This window comes from Conger conger, chromosome 8 (assembly GCF_963514075.1).
Source record: "Conger conger chromosome 8, fConCon1.1, whole genome shotgun sequence".
In the NCBI taxonomy this organism is placed as follows: Eukaryota; Metazoa; Chordata; class Actinopteri; order Anguilliformes; family Congridae; genus Conger; species Conger conger.
In genome coordinates this window covers 18,255,365-18,279,817 of record NC_083767.1, presented here as the reverse complement: position 1 = coordinate 18,279,817, position 24,453 = coordinate 18,255,365, and the positions used below count along the sequence as shown (strand labels likewise).

At 41.7% G+C, this 24,453-nt stretch overlaps 1 protein-coding gene across 2 annotated transcripts in view; it reads left to right on the top strand.

Annotated features, from left to right (window-relative positions):
- Nucleotides 1–1,010: 1,010 nt before the first annotated feature.
- LOC133135766 (FERM and PDZ domain-containing protein 1-like) overlaps nucleotides 1,011–24,453 on the top strand; it is a 41,456-nt gene continuing 18,013 nt past the window's right edge. The window contains exons 1-7 of one of the 2 annotated variants that reach the window (XM_061253033.1): nucleotides 1,011–1,049; nucleotides 1,669–1,748; nucleotides 3,270–3,355; nucleotides 12,600–12,742; nucleotides 18,220–18,321; nucleotides 20,716–20,879; nucleotides 23,646–23,748. In XM_061253033.1, the coding sequence (XP_061109017.1) occupies nucleotides 18,224–18,321; nucleotides 20,716–20,879; nucleotides 23,646–23,748 (365 nt within the window). In that variant the 5' untranslated portion in view covers nucleotides 1,011–1,049; nucleotides 1,669–1,748; nucleotides 3,270–3,355; nucleotides 12,600–12,742; nucleotides 18,220–18,223. Of the gene's footprint in view, nucleotides 1,050–1,668; nucleotides 1,749–3,014; nucleotides 3,356–12,599; nucleotides 12,743–18,219; nucleotides 18,322–20,715; nucleotides 20,880–23,645; nucleotides 23,749–24,453 lie in introns of those variants that run through there. The other variant, XM_061253032.1, reaches the window with a different exon arrangement.

Here is a 24,453-nt window from a genome sequence, read left to right as displayed (position 1 = left end):
GTCATATGTGATATATGAGATTGGTAAACATAATGCAGATATCCTGAACCATTTCTCCATACAGAATCATTCAAGTTCCTTAAGATCCTTTGGTCTTATGAATTGTCCTCTTCAATTTAAGCAAAATATTTAAAATTGGGTTAAAAATCTATAGATTAAGAAGGCAACTGCAAAAAGTGATTTTGCTATCAATATTAATAGTTGTGGCCAGGCTCTTGATGTTTTTTTGTATACTTGGGTTGGGATCACTGTCTTGCTGCAAGGTACAGTTCTGGCCATGTTTGAGTTTCCTGCTGGTCGTGTATCTGTTACATTACATTATTGACATATGGCAGACGCTCTAATCCAGAGCGATATACAACAAAGCGCATACCCATAACCTGGGACAAGTGCGCTGAAACTGTACTTCCGTCTAGGGTCTTTCAAGTGCTAAGAATACAACAACGATAAGGACTTGAACCTTGTAGGTTAATCTGACAATAGATGGTATCTATAAAACCTTTTATGCAACATAACACCAAAGAATGATATACGCTTACGTACTGTAAGCACAACAAAAAGACAAACAGTCCATAAAAAGAGGGGGAAACTTTTAAAACTAATTATGCTCTTAATAAGCAAATATCAGTTGTGTTGCTGAACAATAATTCAAGCTCATTGATTGAAAAATTGGTTTTAAATGCCACAGCCAATGGCGTTTCAATGTCAGCACGTTTACAGAGAGGGGGGAGGGATAAACAGTGTTGTGGTTTGAAGAGGTTTGTTGCTGCTATTCCTCTCTTGACCGTTAGAAGTCCGAAATTACCTATTGTACCTTTAAACCTCTTAACACAATGCAGGTGTGGCTGGCTCGGCCTATCATTTGCTTTGTTTCTATTCCTTGTATTCATCGTCCACGAAATTGCTTGTTTTAGTGGCCATGTGTCACACTTTCACCAATTAGGAACCTGTTGATAAGTTAAATTACATCACTTAAATAATAATTTAAACCTGCGGTTTAAACTCCTGCTGAGCGCACTGCAATTGACCCGATGCTTTTATTTTTCATGGTATGTATATCTACTTCTGACAAAGTTGTTGTCCTGTGTTGTCCAAATTAGCTTACTACAGACCATGCTGCAATCAGAAGCGAAAACAGTTTATTTAAATAAATAAAATGCATAATGCACGTCAGGTGGCATTTTAATGTCTTACAAATTGCCCAATCGAGTGTCAGTCATGGTTCCAAATTGCAATCTGTGCGTTGACAAAATCCATGGGACCTGAAACTGGCAAACTCCAGTGGTAACAGGAGGTAGTGCAGTTTATTAAGCATCTGGCGCTAAACACATCTCCCCATTGAAGTTCATTCAAAGCTAATTGGCGAAATTATACTATTTTGAACTGTACATTCTTTACATCCTTAAATGTATTTCCATTGAACGAATTACTCTCCAGGGACAGATTTTTTCTGAGCCGCACAGTTTGCTTTCTCTGGTCTGGTGCCAATGCGCATGCTCTAGTACCAAAAAAAAAGAGCCCTATAGTCAAACATGGCAGCCTCTATCTGGCTTCATAAGCCATTGAGCAGCTGCCATAAGCACCAATGGAACCGGTAAACTGAAGTGGTCTCCAGTTCAATATCTCAATAACAAAATCATCTCGCATTTTCTTTTTCATCTCCTCTAGATGCACTTTGAGGCTCGCGGACTTTCATCATGAACGTACTGGCGTCACCCGTGAAAATCGATTAATTGTTCAAAACGCAGGTATTTTATTCTGCAGTCTGTTAGCTATATCCCACTTCTGTCAGTGAATATTCCCCTGTATGCAGCGGCGCCCGACGAGGACGCATATTTTTGCGTCATCGGAAATTGATCAGGTCAGCTGTACAGGGCGTCAAAAGGCACAAACTGCGCCGAATGAGAAAAGACAAGATCGCTATAATTAGACACCATTCACATCACTGTCCGTGTAGCGAACGAGGCAAGCCAGCGTGTGAATTCTGGACTACGCGATTAGACCACGCAGACTGCTTGTCTTTTCCCAATACGAAAACCACGAGTAGCCTATATTTTCTGCAAACATGTCCACTGTATACTTTTATTACGCACAAATGTCTATATTCCTAGGCTATATAAGAAAACGGCTATATAAGGGCACCTTTCTAAATTTAGGTTGAATCCAGGTTGAAATCCTAGATGTTCCTCGGTACAGTGTTTTCACGTGTCAGCTTCTCTTACAGGTTTAAACGTCTTATTCCGTGTATTTTATATACGCGGTAAACACTTTTACTTATAAATTCTTTTTGTAGGCCTATTATATAGGATTTTATTGTATCGCTCCAAATAAAACTAAAACCGAGATATTGTCTAAGCAAGAACTTAAGTCTTCAGACTTCACTAAAAAGTAGCCTATTGTTCAGGTGCCTAGAATAACATCACATTTTGCCCCTTATTTAGTACAATATATGACCCAGATTTCAGTGTTAAATCAATGCGATACGAGTTGACGTCTAAATATATTACTTCAAGTCAGATGTTCCAGTGCATCAGCAGATGGCGATAGTTTCTCATTTGCCTAAATTTCGCATAGGGCGTGACTTTTTTTTTGTTGATGTTGTTATTGTTGTTGTTCTATTACCTTATTGTTATTCATTGTCCTGTTGATAATAATAATAATAATAATAATAATAATAATAATAATAATAATAATGTGATTAAAACAAAGTGATAGGCTACCCTTAGCTGTGATCCAAGTGCAATAGGCCTACGACATGCACATCAATTAGGCGGCTATTGCGCCTAATGTCTGCGGAGTGAGAATGGTGCAATTTTTAAACATGTAAATATATATAATGTATTCTGGTCAATAGCTTGGCTTATATCCATAATACTTTATTTTAATTTACATACTAGTTGGGCTACATGTTTTTAGAAGAACTCGCAATGGATCAATTTTGATCCAAGTAGGCTATTGCTTATTAAATTGAGCTGTATCTTTAAAAGTCTTAAAACGGGGCAGTATAACCAATCGGATGTATGCTGACCTCACTACTTCTTACAAGGCGACCGAGATATTATATGCATTTTCATTTTTAATGCAGGAGAATGAGAAAATAGCAACACCCGATAGCATCTGGGCTTTAATCACACGTGCTGTAGATCGTTTGCATCGTAGTAGCCTACGTACGGCATTATTAGTCTCGCTCTGGCATGGATCTGAAGCTTGAATAAGTTGTCTGCACTCATTGCCATCAACCCTCCCCGTCCCGGATTGTGCTTCTACAGATTTGGCATCTAGGATCTATCATCCCCCTCTTTTTCCTCTACTACACTGGCTGGCTGTTAGGATCCACTTCCTTCAGCTACACGAGGTAAGTTCGTTTATTTTATTTTAAACGAAGTTTGTCGTTATTTACCAAATGATAGAAGCCTGGTGCAGCCCTTCCTAATCGAATTAGGGAACCAGTTATCCAGATTGATTTATAATATCGCCTCAGATACTTTTTCTATTGCGGATCTTTCGGACTGCACCGCCTCAGTTGTCCATTTTGTCCATGTCGAAGAGGGATTGTCTGTTTATTTATTTATTTTAAAGTAACGGAATAAGATAATAGGTGATAGACAAAGGCTGACCATTTCCTTTGTCTGTGTATTTTGGTGTAATTTATCAAGTATCGCGTTCTTTGAACGGACAAACGTCCAAGAGTAGGATTAAACTGAGGAAAGTGTAGGTTTTTAAAAAATATCTTTATTACTATAATCGTTTTAATAACAGAATAAGCTAATCGTTAGAATAAAATGTCTAGGCTATGTGGAGGTAAATCGATGCGTGTTAAAAATAAATTGTTTGAATGTCTCAAACTGCTGCATATCAATGGGTTTTTAGACAGATACATTATAGATGCAATATGTATGCATAGGCTATGCGCAATTAATGATTTAAGTAGCCTACGTCTTGTTTATCGATTACACTGTGCCTGGAACTGGGACAGCACGCGATCTGTCAGCGGCTCTCTACTTTTAATGTTATGTAGCTGGCCTGCTACTTGCAAGCTTAATGAAGACACACATGCGGTAGCCTAAATTATTTTTTAAACGTTTGACATATTGTAACCATCACAGAGCGGACTCTGTTGTGGATACAGTCATATCTTCCCCAATTCAAGAAAACAACAAAGGACCCCATGCTTTGATATGACGTCGAATTAGAAGTTGGGAGCTTCAGACCATGTGACGCATGTCTCCCGGGTAGCTCAGTGTGACGTGTCATGATTTAACGAAGTGGACGACGAATAGATTCTGTATCTGTAGGCTACTGAATTCTGATACAGTGAGTTAGGCTACTGTAGTTATAATTTCTTAAAGTACGGAAAATGGTGACTTGTATAAATAATTATTTGCTATTATTAGCTTCTTTATAAAATATTCAGTGCAGCAATTTAGCAATATAAACGGCTATTCCCTTGTGATATCAACCATATGAAGTTTTCGCGTGGTGTATCTTTTCTTTTTATTTTGTGTTAGACATAGTATATTATTTCATTGATGTTGAAAGATGCACAACCTCAAAAATACTTGCACCACTTCAGTTATTTAGGATTAGGGACCATGCACAGTCACACATGCCCCCTGGAAACACACACACACACACACACACACATACTTGGTTGCCTGTCGGTTTGATTACCTTAGGCGCAGTAAAAAGCTCCAGGCAGGAGCGGACTTGGTGAGCAACATATGCGCCTTTGTGGTGACAGCTCTGTTTGCTCCAAGAGGTCAGAAGAGAAGCACAACAGGCAGTTCTGGCACTTCAAGAAAGACATGACCCCCCCCCCCCCCTCCCCCCCACTTATACTACCACCTCTCACAGTGCAGCTTTGTGTGATCCCCAATGTCTGCATGGCTGGGGACAATGGGGCAGAACTACTACCGTGGCTGGGATTCAACTGCAATCCTTGCCTCTTTATTCCAATAGGAAAATCTTTACTTATGCTGGTGTGGAATTTATTGAGCATCTTGCTGGACTGTTTGGTCTCCAGGACCAGGAAGGCTTTTCTCTGGGAAATTCATGTGAGTCACCGGATAAAACCCCTCGCAGGTATTTAATCTCTAAATGGTGGCCGTGTGTAATTCTGCAGTGGGAACATGTCCCCTGGAGTTGTTTGCTGAGACAGAAAAAAAAAAAACACGGCGCCTTCATTACGCTGATTGCTTGGGCAGACGAACTGGCTGAATGCAGAAGATTTAATTACATTTAGAGGAAACGCCGCAGCACAATAGCCGGGGGGGGGGGGGGGGTTGTGACAGCACCGTGATGGAGAGGCAGTCTGAACCTAACTGTCCGGTTTTTGCCTTTGTGGGAGGGGGAATTTCTGGATCATCGGAGAACAAGAATAGATTCATGAACGGTGATAAATGGGTGGATGTGATTACTGGGGAAAGCAAGTGCCCTGTGCGTGTTGAGAGTTCAGCGAAAGTTTGTGGGGTTGCAGTGGATAGGCTTGGATCCCAAAGGTTAAGGATTTCATGTCTTAGGTGGTGGTGTTACCTCGTTCACTGGATTCACAGCTGTGTGGATAGATACTATTTTTGCTCTATGGCGCTGTGCAATCAAAATCATCATTTATAACAGCTGTGTTGCGTAAAAACAACTAATACAAACTTATGTTATTCACCTGAAATTTGTCATTATTTATTTTATCCTGAAAGCATACATTTTCTGCCTACTACAGGAATAGTTGTTCATTTTGAGTTATTATTTTTTAACTTACATGGCATATTGCATTTTAAAATGCAAGGGCAAACTTGATGGCACTTTTGCTGCTATGTCATTTACAGGATTAGTAAATGGATAAAAAAATCAGAATGATGTCATGTTGGCTGATTCATATAATTAGTGTCTAGTATGATCTTCCAGTTTCTCAGCAATCAAACCATCATTGCTCCTTCTTGTCTTAAACTTTGTGTTGTATTAGATATTGTATTGTTGTACTCGGGGTATTCTAGCTGCCGGCCGTGGTATGCTAGTTCGTAAGTTGATGTATTCTTCAAGGGTTCCAATTGTATCTGTATGGTCATGCTAGGACTCGGAACCATACTGTCCTCTAGGGTCCTCATCACACTTGTTCCTGTGTTCAATCTGCACTTCGTTGTACGTCGCTCTGGATAAGACCGTCTGCTCAATGCTTTGTAATGTAATGTGAAAGAACTGTTCTGCAACTGTATGACTTTAATATTTGTATTAATGCACAATGATGAGCCTTAATAACAGCCACATTTAGACCCCTGGCCAAGTGTGGCTCTGTGCCTGGATAGGTTGGCATTTCTAGCTCTAGCAGTGGAGTGTGCGGTGATGGACAATTGAAGGGATTAATTAACTTTGTTATTTAGCTGAGGCTTTTATCCAAAGCGATTTACAGTTGATTAGATTGAGCAGATGACAGTCCCCCTTGAAGCAATGTGGGGTAAAGGGCCTTGGTCAAGGGCCCAACAGCTGTGCGGATCTTATTGTGGCTACACCGAGGATTGAACCTCCAACCTTGCAAGTACCAGTCATGTACCTTAGCCACTATGCTGCAGGCTGCCCCAATTCGTCAGAACTGTAGTATGAATCCAGGTCCGTTCACATTTGCAGCGGACAATGCTTTGAAAACGATTGTGCTCAGAGAAGAACAACATTACCTTAGCGTGCTATGCAGCTGTTCCATTACCACCTGAAGCAGAGTGGTGGCGTGTTGTCTATTGATACTTTGTGCATGTCGTTTGTGATAGAACGCTGCTAATAAACAATCACTAATAGCTTTTTTTTACCAAATAAATGCTCAGAATGTAAAATATTTGAAGTCTTGTTATTCTTTTTATTTCTAATTCAGAACCTTATGAATTTCCTTTTGCAATAATTTCTGGCTGCCCTGAAAAAAAAAAAAATATATATATATATATATATTTGAAGAGGGCACCTACAACAGTCAGCCACAAAAAGCATTCCAAGCAGATTATTGTGGAATATAAGAGGATAAAAGCCACAAAAACAGTTTTAGTTTCTAATCTCCACACAGGAAGTAATTGTGCATTCGCGTAATGAAGCTCTTTCAGGTAGTAGACTCCACATTCTGGCCTCATGGCATTGTAGAAAGGCAACTGTATTTCCCATGTTGTGTAGTAAACAATTTTCATTGAACATGAAAATTTGACCGTCTTTTTCTTTACTTGATAAGATTGTTTCTCTATATGTTTGCAACCTGGATTCAAAAGTATTTTTAGTTTTATATTTATATTTCGTTTGTTGGTTAATGTGGCCTCTTATTTTTTATTTCTCTGTTACTGCTAGAGTGTTCCTGCTTCTGTTGTGTCTGCCCAGCTATTCTGTACTTGTTGCATTTTGTTTTTCATTGGCTCGTTTGACAGGCACTTTTCTCATAGAAATAACTGACCTGTATTCTATCATGCAGTTATGATATTGAGTTCACTGTCCAATCTTTTCCCCATTTCTATGTGGCCAAATCTGAGCTGGGAGAAATCCCACTGATAGTGTAGTGCAAAGCAGTTATCAGACAGTACACAGATTTGCCTTGGTTTGATTGACAAATCCCCCCATAGCTTCAGCAAAGCTGCCAGTCTGACATCCTCCCCTGCGTGCTGATTACCGCTCCTGACCGTCTCCTGACCAACCAGTACGGGCGGGGAAGAGGAGCTTATTGGATAATACCCAATGTCAGATGTGCTTCTGTCAACGTATCGGTTCTGATCTGACACTATGCTGTTGTACCGGTTCCACCTCAAGCTACTCCTTGCCTGGTCCTTTGAAGGTGACCAGGTCTTTGCCTGGTCCTTTGTGGTGATAAAAGTATAACAGTAGCCCAAAATCCCAACACCAAAATGCAGTGTTATAGCCAAATTCACCAGTGAGCAGTATGTGTGATGGGTGACAGTTAGGCTGCTTAGCCAAGTCCAGATCTGGGACTGTCATGTTCCTATTTATTTCTGTTGGACACAGTACATGGCAGCACTGATGGCAGAATTGACTGTCTCCTGTGGGACAGACGACTCCAGGCATGGACACTATTACACGTTTCGGGGCGATATTACACCACACATTTGCCAGGTCTGCTGATTATAAGTTTAGAACATATAGGAGTTCAGCAAATATCCTGCACAGTGTTGAACATATGATGGTGGCTAATACGCTGAATACCGTGCGGGCCTTTGCTTTGAGCCTCTTTGGGGAACATTTAATACAGTACTGCTGTGCGCTTCAGGAGAGCACCTTACTGTAGTTACATTTTCTGTTTAGTAGCAAACCTTGTCTGGTCTGTCTGTCACATGTATGGGCTAGTGACTGTTGAATATATAAAAACGGCGTTTCTAAGGCATTCTGAGTAAGATTTTAGGTAGTGCCAAGTATTTAAAATATGTTTTAAAAAATGATCGTTATGTAATTCTGACCCCTATGATTCAGATAATTATGTGTGCTTTTAGAACATTTTTAGAATTTTAAATTTACACTAACAGGGGCCTACTTCCTCTCCTGGAATTCTGAATTGGATTATCATAATGTTGGATGAAATTTGTTTTTGAATAATAAGCAACATCTATTATGCAATACTTAAAATGGAAAATATGTTAATCACTGTCACTATCACACAGTATATGATGTTCTATTCATCCCATTTACTTAATATTTTGCATTTGAAAATTTATTGCATGATATTTTGGCTTAAGGGTGGTTTGCACTGTTAGCTGCTGTTACCCGAGGAGGTAAAATCCTTTCCATCTAAGCACAGGCTTTGAGGCCTCCCCAGCTTCTTCCTATCTTTTTCCACCAGCTCTGTGCTAAAGGCCTTTTCAGCTGTTAATTTCTGCCTCATTCGTTTTCCCTGCTTATACACACACACTCTCTGATTCACTTACGAGGCAGCTGTATGGATGAGGCTAGGTGGCAATGTTACAGAAACAAACGACAGCTTTGTCTCTCTCTTCTTTTTTTTCTTTTTTAAGTTCACAGCAAGCCGTAAATTAGGTTGTGGTTTGCTTCCCCCCCGATTTCTTTCTTTCCTTCCTCCCATCTCCCCCTCTGCCTTCTTTACTCTTTTCTCCCTCCCTTGAATAAGGCCTTTCTCACTCTCTCTCTATCTGTGCACACTGTTCGTCCTCCTTCCTTCCCCAACCCCCCTTTGTTGGCTGGGATATTGGGAAACAGTGGGAGGTGCAGCTGCATCAGCTGCATGCATTATTGATGCACCCTGCCTTCTGTGGGTCAGCCCCGCCTGCCCGGCTGCTGGCTTGCCAGGACCTAAGGGAGCACAGATTGGGCCCTGATAAATGAGTCTCTGTTCACCCGCTAACATCTGTCGGGATCGGTCACATTTGGCCCCCCGGTCCCCGAGGGCCCTGCAGCTTTCCACATAAACTTTGTTTTACTCAGTTATGCATATACAATGTATGAGCATATGCAGTGAGCTCTGTCATTTTTTCCGTAAGGATGTATTTTTTTCTTGATTTGGCTCTGTACTTCAAAATTTTCAATAAAAAAATCACATGTAGTTAAAATGTGGATTTTCAGCTTTTATTAAATTGGGGGTGGGGGGGGGGGTGGTATATACTTTGGTTTCAGCATTTAGACATTACCACACTTTATAGATGGCCCTCCATATCATGGCAACATAACGTTTGGGACATATGAATGTTATGTAAATTAATGTAGTCATGCTTACTTTTTACACGTACTTTGCTACCATGCCTGTACTGCAGCCCTCTCCCATCTCCTGCTTGTTTTGGTTGCCTGAAATGTTCTCTTCAGCATATGGATCACATATTCAATTAGATAAATGACTTGGCTAGTCATGAATATTCCAGTTCTTGGCTTTGATAACCTCCTTTGTTGCTTTAGCGGTATGTTTATGATCATTGTCGTGCTGGAGGATGAAGCACCGTGCAGTGAGCTTGGAAGTATTTGGATCAACTTGAACAGTTAAAAGGCTTCTGTACACTTCAACATGACTAATGCTGGTGCTATCAGTAATTACATCATCAAGAAACACAAGTGACCCAGTAACTATGACAGCCATACATGCCCAGACTATAAGACCTCCACCAACCACCATCTTTCACAGATGAGGGGGGTGCTTTGGTTCTTATGCAGTGCATGTTAGCCTCCACACTATTGCCATTACTGTGATACAAGTCAATCTCAGTCTCATCTACCCACAAGTCCAGAACTCTGTATGCTCTTTTTGGTACTTAAAACTGTAACCTCACCATGCCTAATTCCTACTAAGTTAAACCAAAATGTAGAATAATACCCTTTTAATAAAAGCTGAGAATCTGCACTTTAGCCACATGTGCATTGTTTGGTCACGAATCTAAAATGATAGAGAACAGAGCCAAATCAAAATAATAAAAAATATGGCTTTGTCCCAAATGTTATGGATCTTGTAGAAGGCAATACTAATTACATTGAACCTGAAGGTTTTATTTCCGCTTGCTGACATCAGGTGACTGCCATTACAACATATGCTTGGGTGCCTATTTATAAGGCCTGCCAGCAGGCAAGACCCCAAATTAGAATCCTTAGGCTCCATAAAAGCAATGTGAAAACAGATATGTAGCTATGCTTCAGCAGTGTTTGACATTTTTGGAACATTTGGCATTTGCTCTCAATAGTATGGAGCCTCTAAAGGGCCATGGATGAGAATAAAACATTTAAATACTTTTGCAAGATGTATTAGAGGTACAATAGAGGTAGTCAGTCAGTAGGTTCATTACATTTACAGGGTTTCCATTTATCCTGGATATGGTTAGCTGTAGGACAGCAAGGATAGAACAAATGTTTGTGTTGCAAGACATTTCAAAATGTTGAAAGCATATTTATCGCTGGTTAGAATTAGAAGTAGAAGAATAGAATGACTATTTACAAAACTGTCATTTGTAATCAATTGCTAGTTGCAATCTAGATATGTAGCAACATTTTGAGAATATAATTTTAAGGAAGTACTTGAAAGTGCTTAAAATACAACGTATTTTCAATACAGAGCATAGCCATGTCATTCTAGATTATTTAAATGTATTGCCTTTCAAAATACATATAAGTAATGTATTCAAATCCTGGGCAGGGTCCTTGTGGAGTTTGCATGTTCTCCCTGTGTCCATGTGGGTTTTCTTAATGTCCTCCAGTTTCCTCCCACAGTCCAAAGACATGCAGGTTTGGCTAATTGGTGAGTCTAAAGTGCCCTTGGTTCATGTACTATATGTGAGTGAATGCTTTGTGTGTGTCCTGTGACCTGTCCAGCGTGTATTCCTGCCTCTTCCACCTATCCATTATCTGAAATGAGCAGGTTAGATAATGGATAGGTGGAGGTGATGCATTTGACTTCTGATACCTCGGTGTGAGTTTTTAGCGGCAAGAGGGTGAAATGTAAAAATCTGCTAGAAAACTGCAGTTCAGTTCTCTGCCATACTGCCAACAGCCTAGATGATAAGGGTAAGAGAAAAGGAAAAACATATCAGATTTCTGTTCCAAACAGCAATGGGCAATTTCAGTCCTTGGGGGGCCTGGGTCCTTTCAGTGAGGCCTGTAAATGATCACCTTACAATTCTCTAACATCTGTAATGAGTTCGCTTCCTCTCCAGATGATCATTTTGAAACAAACTAAAAAGACATTTAGCTAAATGATAAGGTGCAGGCTGTGGTAATGTGTGGAGGGCTGTCACTCCAGAACATAGATCAATGATTTTAGCCTGGGTTTTCTTTTTGGAGTACTACCGGTGTTAGAGCAGCACATGGCCATATAAGACAAAGACCAGTGACAGGCACGCAAATGACGCACTATTAGTGACACCTGAGCTCAAGTGCTGGTCTTTCTCTTAATAGTAAAGTATTTGCCTACATGTCGCCTCATAATCATGATGATTAGGGCTGTTGGTGTACATAGATAATGTATGTTTTAAATGTGCGTCAGTAATCCAAGTTTTCTTGATGGCACTAACCAAAAAACCTAGAACAGACACTGAATTGTCATGTGAGGAAACACACATCAATTCAGGAGGTTCTCTGTGAGGAAGCGTACAGTAAATACGGAAAAATGGGTTTCGCTTCTCTCCACCGGCTTGTAATGTTTTTAAGAGGCAGCATCAAGTATTCATGGCGGTAGAGCAGAAAAGCCAGAGGGTATTGCTCTGCGGAGTACAGCGTGTGTTTTTGAGTGCTCTCGTCCATTTGAGTGCTCTCGCTCTCACCATTTGCTCCTTTCTCGGATTAAGGACCCGACTTCGAATATGGATGCAGTGGTGGAGAAAGTCTCCGTGTGAAATGACGATAATATTAAGACCGAGCGTTCATAGTAGAGGAGTAAAGACTCTCCTGGGTGCTTCAGTCTCAGATCGATTTTAGCAATATCTGAGCAATCATCTCTTATCTTGGGTTTTATGCTGGCATACCACATATTCAGAATGGCAAAATATTAATCTGGCTGATAAAGTCACTTTCATATGGAGAATACACTATTTCGTCCAAAAAACATATTTTCATAGTGTTTGTGTTCCCTCAAGGGCCTTCTTTGTCTGGACCTGGTGTTGGATGCTGCTGATATTGACTGTGGGATGTTTCATCTTCTGCAGGGGCCATCCTCATTGGTCTTGATGAGCGTGAGGGCCTACCCCCACCACTCCTTGGCCAATCCTCATGGGAGCGTACAGCTGACATATGACGCTGCAAGGCGGTGCTTATGTTGGGGCGACCTGAACTGGCTGGCTGTGCTGAGGTAAGCGAATGTTGTCACCAGCGTTCTGTGATTCATAGTACTGTGCTTGAAGCAGTGGTTGCTCATCAGGTTCCAGTATGTGGTCCTGGCGTATTCTTCTATAACAGAGCTCCAAGCCAAACACAGTATTTATTACATTTTCCAAGGCTTCAGAACTGCACCCATTGTTGATTGATTGATTTAAAGTGAGCTGTGATAAAATAGCTCAGTTTACCGATTACTTTCTTGATGAGTTTTTAGAATCTGCACCTGCGCGTGTTAAACTCCTTGTCACCTTGATTTAGCACCAGCCTTCACAGTTTCCAGAGTGGGTGGTGTCAGAGGTAAACAGACCGACAGCTTCAAAGAAGAAAAAATGTTCTTACAAAAATAGATGAGGGAGAAATATCCAGAAAATTACCTGCTGCAAAATGCAAAATGAAAACACTAAGAGGCCTGCACGGATATATCGGTGTGACTGTAAATTTTTTATTTTATGTTATGTAAAGACATATTTGTAGGGGTCCAAGCAGCGAGGTTGATGGAACCCTATTCTTTTTGTTCAAAATGGAAGGTTCAAAAAGATTTTTACACCGATTCCCTGGCTCCAGATGAACAAAATTGTCTCTTGGACCAAAAAGATGCATCTGTGTTATCTAATCTGCTAATTAGCATTTTAAATTAACACTTAAAATGCTTCTTCTCCAACAATTTGCACAGGATTTGGTGTACTGCCTCCTAACAAGCGTCAAATGATTATTCATTATTATTTTGATGTGTATGGCTGAATAAACAGCCAGCAAAAATGTATTACAGAAATGGCAATAACTTCTCGAGTCGAATTCTTGCAAAACCAGATGCATGTCTTTGGCAGAATAAACCAAGCTTGCCAGTATAAATTGGTTCTACTGGGTCAATAGCTGGCGCTATTTCCTGGGAAAATGCAAAAATCGGCATAAATAAAAATAGTAAGCAAGAAAACACTTTCCGACACGGCCCAGGCCTCTATGGGTCGCCTCCATCATAAATAGCTACCATTTTGAAGCGTTTTTTTTCTCACTTTTTCTTTGGCCATTGACAAAAATCCCAGCTGGCACAGTGGTCAAGGGGTTTAGTGATTAGATCAGAGCAAGAAGGCCCTGGGTTCGAATCTCACCAGGGTTTGCACATTCTCTGGGTGCCTGTGTGGATTTCCTCCATCAAAGTCACTTGCCATCTGTTCCTCTGCTATGCTGCTTGGACCCCATTGCTTGCGGCTATATTTTTTGGTTTTATGTGACGCCTTTTTTCTGACAAATTAGCAAAAAGTGTGTGGAGGCCCATTAACAAGCATAAAACCTGGATCTCAGAACCTAACAACACTGTGCAATTGATAGCAATGTTCTCTTGTAGGGACTATGCACTATTTTAGACCTCACGCAATCCAAAAGGATTAGGGGTGAAAGTCTATGGACAAAAACAGCCGCCACCTGTCCCGAGGGTGCTCTGTGATGGAAAGGTCTGTTCAATCTGTTCCAAAAACAAAAAGTTTCAAGCATTATTTATTAATCCTGCCTGTCCATTTAGGAAATTTAATTAAGAAATTGCCTTCACATTTCAGCTTGATGCAGGTTCAGGTTGATGCAGAAATAAAACACCTTTTACAGTAAAAGTAAATGTTTTATTTGTGACATTTCCTTGACAAAGGTATATTTTCCTTTTGCCCTCAATTTTGGATTGGTAATGGTACCTCTGGAACACCACCAGTACTAGGAGGATGGCAGCTTAAGGAGTCACACAGTGGCGGCTGGTGTAAATGGGCTAACTGGGTTAAGCCCTGCCTATCCTTTGAAGAAAAAGACAGGAAAATACATTTTTTTAAATTGCCTTTGTGTTTGTCTCGTTTGTAGTCTTATTCCATGCCCGATACAATCTGAAGCATAGACTATAGGTCTGAAGGTCTGTGTGTGACATGCCCCTTCAATTTGTTATCCACTGAAGGTGTATGAGTAGTGCAAATTAATGTAATGGCGGGCCCAAATATGAACAAGCTGGACAATGTACTTCGCAAAACATTCTAAGATGTCTTTGGAGGGAAAAAAAGAGATTGAGGGCCAAATGATGTGCAGCAACAGGACGAATAACAAAATCCTAAGTTTATTGTTTCTTAGTTTGAATGAAAGGACTGGGTAGCTAACAGCGAGCGTAGCTAAGAATTCGCTTTTCCCATGTTTGCTTTTTGGAGTAGACACGATATGGACTCAGCAAGGCATTACAGATTTGAAACATTTATTGGAGAAACTTTGAAAGCACAAATTGGAAACTTATTGGAAATAGCGTCAATCTGTCAATGCTGGGTAAAGCTAACATCGTGTAGTGTAACAAACTGTAACTCTGTATAGAGGCATAATGAACTTGTAAAGAAAAACCCACTCACTTTGAAATTGTGGATTGTGTTACATTTTGTGGAAAACATGATTTAGCTTTGTTCAATTGTGTCCCCCCCCCTCAGCACAACTGTGACCACAGCACACATTGTAAACACGGGACATACACTGCATAAGTATGGCACCCAGTACATGTCAGCCAATGTATGACATCGTTTTTTCTACTTGAATCTTGAGACCGAAACGCAGCTTGTCGCGATCCTCAGTTCTAAATAGCACGTGCAATAGCCGCGTCCAGCGAGGCGGTACGCAGGGTTCATAAATTTCTGAGACGATGAAGCAGCATTGCGTTGTCGTAACAGTGCGGTCTGGCTCGGTCCCTCTACAGGCCTCTTCGCTTGTGATTAATAGGGGTCTTTTTTTGGAGAGCATAAAAACACGCTTATGTTTCCTCCCGGCTCGATCGCGGGTGGCGCTTTCCGAGCGCGCGTCCGCGCGGTGTATCACAGATGCATCGGACCCCTGAGCTCAGCAGAAACACGCACGCTCCACTCCAGGCCGCATGCGTCTCATGCATTAATGCATAAGCGATCGGAGGCTGTAACGTTTAAGTGTCGCTCCTCCGGTTTAATGAGTCGGCAGGGGCGCGGGTGCCAAGCGGGGAGCGCCAGCTCGCCTGACTCAGCATTGCGGCACGGCGCTAGCCTCAAAACCCCCCGCTCTGGACCGCTACCCGACTGACCTTCCGTAACCACGGCAAAACCGCGCAGACTCGCGCCGTCTCATGAGATCTGCCGTGGTCAAGTCTCAAAGCGGTGAGGATGGGGCAGGGAATGCATTTTATTTTAGCCCAATCAGAGCTGGACCTATAAGAGGCTGGATGTTGAACAGGCATATCATGGGACGGCTTGCAAGAAAATGAAATCTTTTTTTTCCTGTCTTGCGTGTGCTCACAAGCAAGCACTTTTCACCCTGCTTGGTCCTGTTCCAAGTAAACAATTTCCCTGGAGATCAGTTGCAAATACTTCCTGACCTTTTCCGGAAAACCCCAGATTAATTCCGAGCTGTAATTCTGCGGAAGTTTTAAATTGAAAGCTGCCGGTTTTGTTTTGCAGAAAGGTGCTTTAAACAACTAAAACAAGAATCTAATGCATAAGCACACTGAAATCATTGTGACTGTATGAATCGTAACTTAAAAACAACGATAATCTCAAGATACAAATGCTGTCCTGTAATCTGCTCCCATTTCATGGCTCCCAGATCCCAGATTATTATTTGCATGTTATACAGCACGTCGGCAAGAACTTTTGGATTAAACTGCTCTGGGTTTTATGTTCACTGTGGTGGGTACCCTCCTGTATGAGGCAAAGCAAATATATAGGTGACCAAGAACATTGAGCAGTAACAGATGCTGCAGGGGGTGAATGAATGTTTCTGAGAATTATGAAGATAAAGCGTTTTTGTACAGCATAACTGAATTGGATATAAGCTTGTGCAAAGCTCCGGTAATATTGAAGAGATAGATTAGTCCTGGTAGGTAATGGCATTACCTCGCCAGGTTAGTTCTCATCAGCAGTGTGTCACCGGAGGGCAGGAGAGATGGGTGGTGTGGTGAAAGGGTGGGACAGTGGCACAGGAGCTCAGACCTCCCCCATGTGAAGCCGTGGCTGAGGGGAGCCCTTCTGATCCGGATCAATGGGGTGACGCGGTAAAACCCTGCGAGAGGCAGCCCGATATCCAGCTTTATCCTATTAGCCCCACACAGCGAGATTAGTGTGGGTGCGTGCATTTGCGAGTGTTTTGTTTGTATGTGTTTACGTGTGTGTGTGTGTGAGAATGTGTCTGAATACTTCCAGTACTTCCAATATATTTTCATGAGTGTGTTTGTATTTGCAAGTTTGTGCATGTTTGCGTGTGTCCAACGTGCCTGTAAGCAAATCATTATTAAGGCTAAGAAATAGATTTTTACCAAAATCTAGATTTCATAATTATTGGCAGCCCTGGATTAGTACTTGGTGCATCCACCTCTGGCATGGAGTCTATTCCTTTAATGCTTGAAAAGGTTAAGGAACACATTTCTGTTGTGTGCCTTGCATGGAAGCCAATCGCCGTTGGTGTGTGTATGAATGGGTGAATGAGAAGCATCAATTGTGCAGCCATTTGGATAAAGGCGCTATATAAATGCCAACCATTACCATTACATTTGAAAGGATTTTGGACCATTCCTCTATACACTGACGAGCTGGTTGGTGCCTTGCATGGCAGCCAATCATCGTTGGTGTGTGAGTATGTGTGAATGTATGAACAAGAAGCATTGATTGCTTTCGATAAAGGTGCTATATAAATAGCAACCATTTATCATTTATATTTAGCTGATGCTGCTACCTGAGAATTTACAGCAGAAATGCAAATATTGTACATGTGTTGTGCATCGTGTAGTTACGCAAGCTCATTTTCATGTGTCGAAATGTTTTATTCTTATTAAATGCTTTGGGGCATGTGAACGCACACCATATCATAAGTTGATCTGATCATAATCAGATCAACTTATTCAGCCTGTATGTAAACCGTTCATTTGAATTGTCAGTCGGAACAAATGTATTCAGAATTAATAAATATTCTGCATGTAAACGTGGCTACTGACAAACAGCAGTGGCTACCTGGGTCAGCCTGTTGTGTAGTGGTTAAGGTGCATGACTAGGACCCGCAAGGTTGGTGGTTCAATCCTCGGTGTAGCCACAATAAGATCTGCACAGCTGTGGGGCCTTTGAGCCAGGTCTTCAGTCAATTTGGATAAAAGCTTAATATCATGTAATGTAATGCAACAATAAATTAACAGTACTGCTGCGGCCTCCATTTTGTATGGACTGTGGGAGCAGAAGACCCTGTGCTTTTTAATTTTGTCAGAGTTGCTCTCAGGAGACTTCTGAGCACCCTGCCTGAGATCTAATTAAACCGAACGACCTTTCTGCGTCCCGCCTCTTCCGAGCAGCGCAAAAAGAAAACGCGTGTGGTGAATGCCTGGAGAAATGAAATCTGACAGTAAGGACTTTGCTCTGTCACCCTTCCTTGCCTTTCTTGGCCCCAACCTTCCCCCTTCCCCCTTCCCCCTTCCTATTCCTGGCTCTGCAGTTAAATGGAGGAGCAGGAGAGGAGCAGGTCCCCATCCCGAGCCAAACGGGTGGAGCAGGCAGTGGGCCGGTGGCTGCGTCGCTCCCGAGACTCCATCAGCAGGTGAGCTCCCGCTTCACACGTGGACCCCCGTCAGAGGCACACGGGCGTGTTTGAAAGCCCACAGTCATCAGCGTTCTCTTCCTGGTTTTAGTATCAAAAACGCCCACAAAATGTTTGCAAAGAGCAGTGACATGGTTTTTGAAAAGTCCCTAACCCTGCCCCCAGAGCCCAATTCCCACTCCCCCTCTGCCTCCTATGGCCAGCTGGATAAAAATTACAAACAGCTAGGAAAAATAGCTTTTTGACCATAAAATATGCCTTATATACTTGGACCAAAATTGCAATCGTTTTACTTGGATTAGTATGGAACACAAATCAATATCTCGGGGATGATATAAAAAGCTCCAAAAAACTTGTGTGTGGGTCTTTAAATCCGAAGCCTGAAGGTGAGCGTCAGCCAATGCTGTTTAGCTCTATGTGCACAGCGAGCTGCTGCTAGGGTGCTCCTGCCAGCATGCGCAGACCCTACAGACTTACCCAAGCTTAGACAAGATGTTTAATTTCATTTAAATGTTGTGCATTCACTGGCTCGGTTTCTGTGTTAGCATAGCATAAAGACTTGAAGCCTATAGGAGTCAGTAGCCTACCTCCTTCAAAGTGAGGAAATACACCTTACATCAACTCTGAAGTGGTCTTATTTAGATAAGATATTGTGTATTTGGCAGTGGGTAGCACTGCCGCCTCACAGCAAGGAGGTCCTGGGTTCAAATCCCCGTCGGCCGGGGCCTCTCTGTGCGGAGTTTGCATGTTCTCCCCGTGTCTGCGTGGGTTTCCTCCGGGTACTCCGGTTTCCTCCCACAGTCCAAAGACATGCATGTTAGGCTGATTGGAGAGTCTAAATTGCCCGTAGGTATGAGTATGAGTGTGTGTGTGAGTGAATGGTGTGTGTGCCCTGTGATGGACTGGCGACCTGTCCAGGGTGTATTCCTGCCTTTCGCCCAATGTATGCTGGGATAGGCTCCAGCCCCCCTGCGACCCTGTTCAGGATAAGCGGGTTCAGATAATGGATGGATGGATTGTGTATTTGAAATACACGTGTGGGAAAAAATTTTTTTTAAACAAGAGACGTTCAGATAATTTAAACGGTTGGAACTGTAATCGCTGAACACACATGTATCCTTTCATGTTCTGCCGGTTGAGCATAGTGATCCACGCACCTACTGAAGGTAGAGCTAGACCAGCTGAAGACTGAAGGATACATGTGTGTTCAGCGGTTATAGTTCCAACCGTTCCGACTTTCCTGAAGACGTCTCTCATTTTTACAATTTTAGGCAATGTGTTAAAATTTCTACCACACCTGGGGCATAGGAATGTGTGATTGGAAGGTTCACACATCTGTTTGAATAGGCATCCGTGTTCCTTTAGTGTGAAATCTAAAAGCTCTTACAAAATTACATCTTATTAACCTTATCTACTGAGATAACTTCCACTGTACTGAGTGTGCATGTACACAAAAATATATGCTACCCTTAATGATAATAACACCTCCATTTGTCACTCTAAAGCCATTATTTAGTATACAGCAGTTTTTTTTTCTTAATCTCAGTGGTTTTAAATTGATCAATCAAGATAATGACCCGTGACAAGAACACTTTCTTTTGAGAACCATTTGTTATTTGTTTCCATGTAAAAGTATCCCTGTTCATATCACAACCAGGATGATATCCATACAAAATCCATTATCACAGCAATGATACACTATATGGATACTTGCATAGTCACGATGATTCAATTTTTAAATCTAACTATCTATAAGACTGTGATATTTGATTGCATCTTGCATTTATTTCAGGCAGTTCAGGGAAATGGTATCAGTTAATCAATGTAATTGCTATGATAGCGATCATCTACTTACTCTTGGCATATATGTCACGTTGGTTGGGCTCCTTCCACCAAATGGCAGGCAGTGGGTTTAGCAATTTGACAAATGACAAAGTTTGCTTTAAAAGCTACAATACATGAAGCAAAATTATTCCATGTTGCTCAAATGTGTAATTTGTAGATCTACTTGTCAATTTGAGCACTTGAGCACTTGAGACTACATTACATTACATTAAATTAATGGCATTTGGCAGACGCTTTTATCCAGAGCGACGTACAGTTGATTAGACTAAGCAGGAGACAATCCCCCCCTGGAGCAATGCAGGGTTAAGGGCCTTGCTCAAGGGCCCAACGGCTGTGCGGATCTTATTGTGGCTACACCGGGGATCGAACCGCCGACCTTGCAGGTCCCAATCATTTACCTTAACCACTACACTACAGTTACGCCCTCTTCACAACATTAGCAAGGCAGTAGTTAATGCAGACACACGCTTGCACTTTCTGTTGCTGACGTTTCTGTAATGAGCTTTAGCGAAACATGTGGATGGAGACTCAGCTATCTGTGGCCCGCAGGGAGAGGAAGTCGGCAGACGGCTGGCCGGTCGGGGCCAGCGGGAGCGCCCCCCAGAGCACCCCGGTGAGGGTGACTGTGCAGATCCTGCGGGACCCGCTTCTGGAGTCTCACGGTTTCAGCGTCTCCGAGCAGCCCCCCCTGCAAGTGAGGGACGTCACTTCAGGTACTCCTTCCTCCTCCGTTCTCCTCTGAACGTGCATGTACTCATGTCCTTGGTAGCCATTTTTTGCAGTGTGTTCTGTCTTGACACGTGTTTTTAGTCTTGTAATAACACTTAAGATCTTATATTCTGCTTGAGTGGGGAAAAATATATATTAGGCTGTTTTAAGTTACGGTTTGCTTGACAGTTTAAATTTCCTCACATTTTTCCCATTGAAATTATATTTTTAGTTCGACTAAGATGCTTGTTAATACAGAATTTTTTTTTGCACTGCTGTGTTCCGAATGTACTGGTCTTTCTAAGTATTATGAGGCTGATTTACTAAGACCTTTAGGATGCTCAAAACCTTTTAGCGCACACCAGACCAATTACACGACCAACGATTGGTCATGGTATTTGTTTTACACCAATCGTTGGTTGTGTTATTCGTTTCGCGTGTACTAAAAGGTTTTGCAGATGCTAAAGGTCTTAGTAAATCCGACCCGAGTGTTTGTTCTCTTACTTGCCTGTCCTGAGTCTCAGGGATTTGCCAGTGCTAAGTTCTGAAATACATTTCTGCACCAATGCTGGCCTGTAAATATACAAGCTGCTATGTGAAAAATTACCTTATGAGCAAGTTAGAAGAGACACAAAACCAAACCCAAGCTAACCACTTCTGACTGGAAGTTTCTGGGTATTTTATTTTTATTTTAAGTTTTTAATCTATTAGAGTGCCTTGGCCACCTGTCAGAATTGTAAACCCTTCATACTCCGAAGACAATAATATTTTCAAGCATTTGGCTCCGTGAACCCAATGACCACACCAGTATTGATTGCTTCCCCTCCTGGTTCTCAGACTGTTACTGTTGTACGGAGGTCTGGATAAGCTGCTGAGTTGTAGTCCTCTGGGCCCTGAGGTGACACACCCTGATTTAAGGAGACTCTTATGATCCTGAGTAGGTGTGGGAACAGAGATGCCTAGAAAACCCCTCCATACAAGCTTTTAAAAACCTCATTGATTCTGAGAACAGTAATCCGGCTACATCTTCTGATTATTAACCCAGGCGGTTAAAATCAATTAGATGTGTGCATGATCACTACCTGCAATGAATGACCAAAGGCACTAACATGCTCCAGCCAAAATCAATATTTTGCACAGTCTGGGGGGTTGCTGTTGAAAGTGTTCCTCTGTTAATGGTGATACTCCCACACTAGGTGGAGATGAACTGTATCATACAAATGACTGGTCTCTTTTGTTATTAGGGTGATTAGAGTGTGAAGCAGGTTTTAGTATTAAATATTCTATTTAATAAGCCTACTAGTACAGTAATTCCAAAATGTATTAAACATGTAGATTAAAACTTTGTTGTGCGTTACAAACAAATAATAAAAAATTTAAAAATTTAAAAATTAAATGTTGCATCTCCTGACCACTGGCCACAACTGTGTGTTGTGTGACCAGGCATAGTTTTGTGGCTTGTGAACTGTTTTGTGTTCATTGTGTCCATTGAGTAAGTTGTTGGCATGAATCCGGGGGCTGTCCCCAGTGGCGATAACCCAAGCGGGCAGGGAACGCTCCCTGGAACGGCACTGCTAATTGGGGAGTGGCTGCAACGGCTTCTCCCATCTGCTTCCCCTCAAATCCGCCATTGAGCAGTTGTAAGGGCACAATAAACAAATGCCCTCTTGGCACACTCTTCCTCTAAAGCGTCAAGAGGAGGGGGAATAATGACCAAACAAACAAATGTACTTTGTCATCACTTTTTGTGCTGTTGGCCTGCATTGTCTGCATGGAGTTACGCTTGCGCTATCGTGCTAGCCCTGTTGCTTTTGCATAGAATCGGCTGACGAGTGCCCAGTGGGAACTCTTGCCGCACCGCTGTCTGATAATTAAGATTCTCTGCCAGTGAACAGCATCAGGGAGGTCTTGGCAAGGTAGGGCCTCATGGTGTCTGTATCTTGGCCAATTGACAAAAGATTATAAATAGGCAATGCACACAGTGGCCTGAAATGGCTCCAAGTGAGAGTACCTCTCTGCAGGACAGAGAATACTCTTATCTCTTGTTCTAGATTCTAGTGTTTCTGGGAACTGAATGTGGACATAATTTAAGGAACACAATAAATTATTGAAGTCACACCAAATTGTGATAAATCTGGAAGTGTACACAGCAAAAAAAAAAAAAAAAAGGCTGTCTTAAGTGAAAGTTTTAGTCTTGTAACAAGACTGGTTTATTATTTTTCTTCCCTCTGAATTAGGAAGCATTAACTTGTTTTAACTGTCTGCTTGACAATTTTCTTACCCCATTGGCAAATCTTGAATTGAGTCAAACTGTTTCACTACCTGCTGATATTTCTGTCTTATTTAGCAGAAAAATTTATAGAAACATGATTTTAAGTCTAAATATAGGTCTAAATTCTTTAGAGATTTATTAAATCAAATCAAATAAACTTTTTTTGCTGTAGACAGTTACATATATAAGGAATTTGGTGCAGTGTATTGGTCAGAGCATGACCGTTATCAACAAAAACATTCAACCGTCACTAGTTACAAAATTACAAAAGTTTAAAAAAGTTTTTTTTTAAATAACATTCAACAGTTATAATTATTGGGGCTGCTTATATCAGAACAGTGCAAAATAAGATCAAGTATAAGCGGATATGTACAAACTGTAAAGAGGTTGTTGTCTTAATGTGGTACATTGCTGCTCTGTCAGTAGTCTTGCATCAGACAGCGTGTATGCTCATTGGTGAATGCCACAGACAAATCGTTGTGTGCCGTGTGTGTGTTAGGCGGCCCAGCAGATGGGAAGCTTGTCCCTGGTGATCAGCTGCTGAAGATTAACAATATCGCAACAGACGACCTGTCCCCTGAGCAAGCTGCAGTCATTATCAGGTGAGCCACTCCCATTTCCAGCATCCCTTTGTGTGATTTTCAGGGCTCAGAGCCCTATCTACTGCGTCTTATGTGCCAGCATCATGTGTACACACTGTTTAGTACAGAGCAAGTAGTGGGAAAAACAATAGTTGGCATTTAAATAGTAGTTGGCATTTCAGTCTTGCATGGCCGTGCTCACATGACGTTAGGGTCGAAGGAAAATGTCAGTAGAGCAGCACATTTTACAGCAGTGCTGCACATCATATTTATGGGACCAAAACGTCTGCTGATTTCCTGAAAAGTATACTCCTGAATGTTCTCGACGGAAACCTGAAAATAAGTACCTTATCCGGGGATTTTAAGTACACCATATTTAGAGACCATTTTGCCGACTTAACAATTTACTAATCCAGTTCACTCAACAAGCATATTCGATCTCAAAAGTATGGAAGGGTTGTGAACAGAGCCCTGGTGAGCCACTGCTACTTCCCGCATCCCTGTGTGAGGTCATCTGGTGAGCCAACCCTGCTAATTGTGAGGCCACTTAGTAAGCTCCTCCTCTAGTGCCTTGGCTCCTGCATTGCATTACATTTAGGGAGGGATACATCCCTTAATTTTAGCTAATCATTGCAAATAATGAATATATTTTATGGAATTGAAGTCTGTTTTGTCGGCTTTGTTGAATGAACACTACGGTGAGACTAGAGAAACCTTGGTATTCTT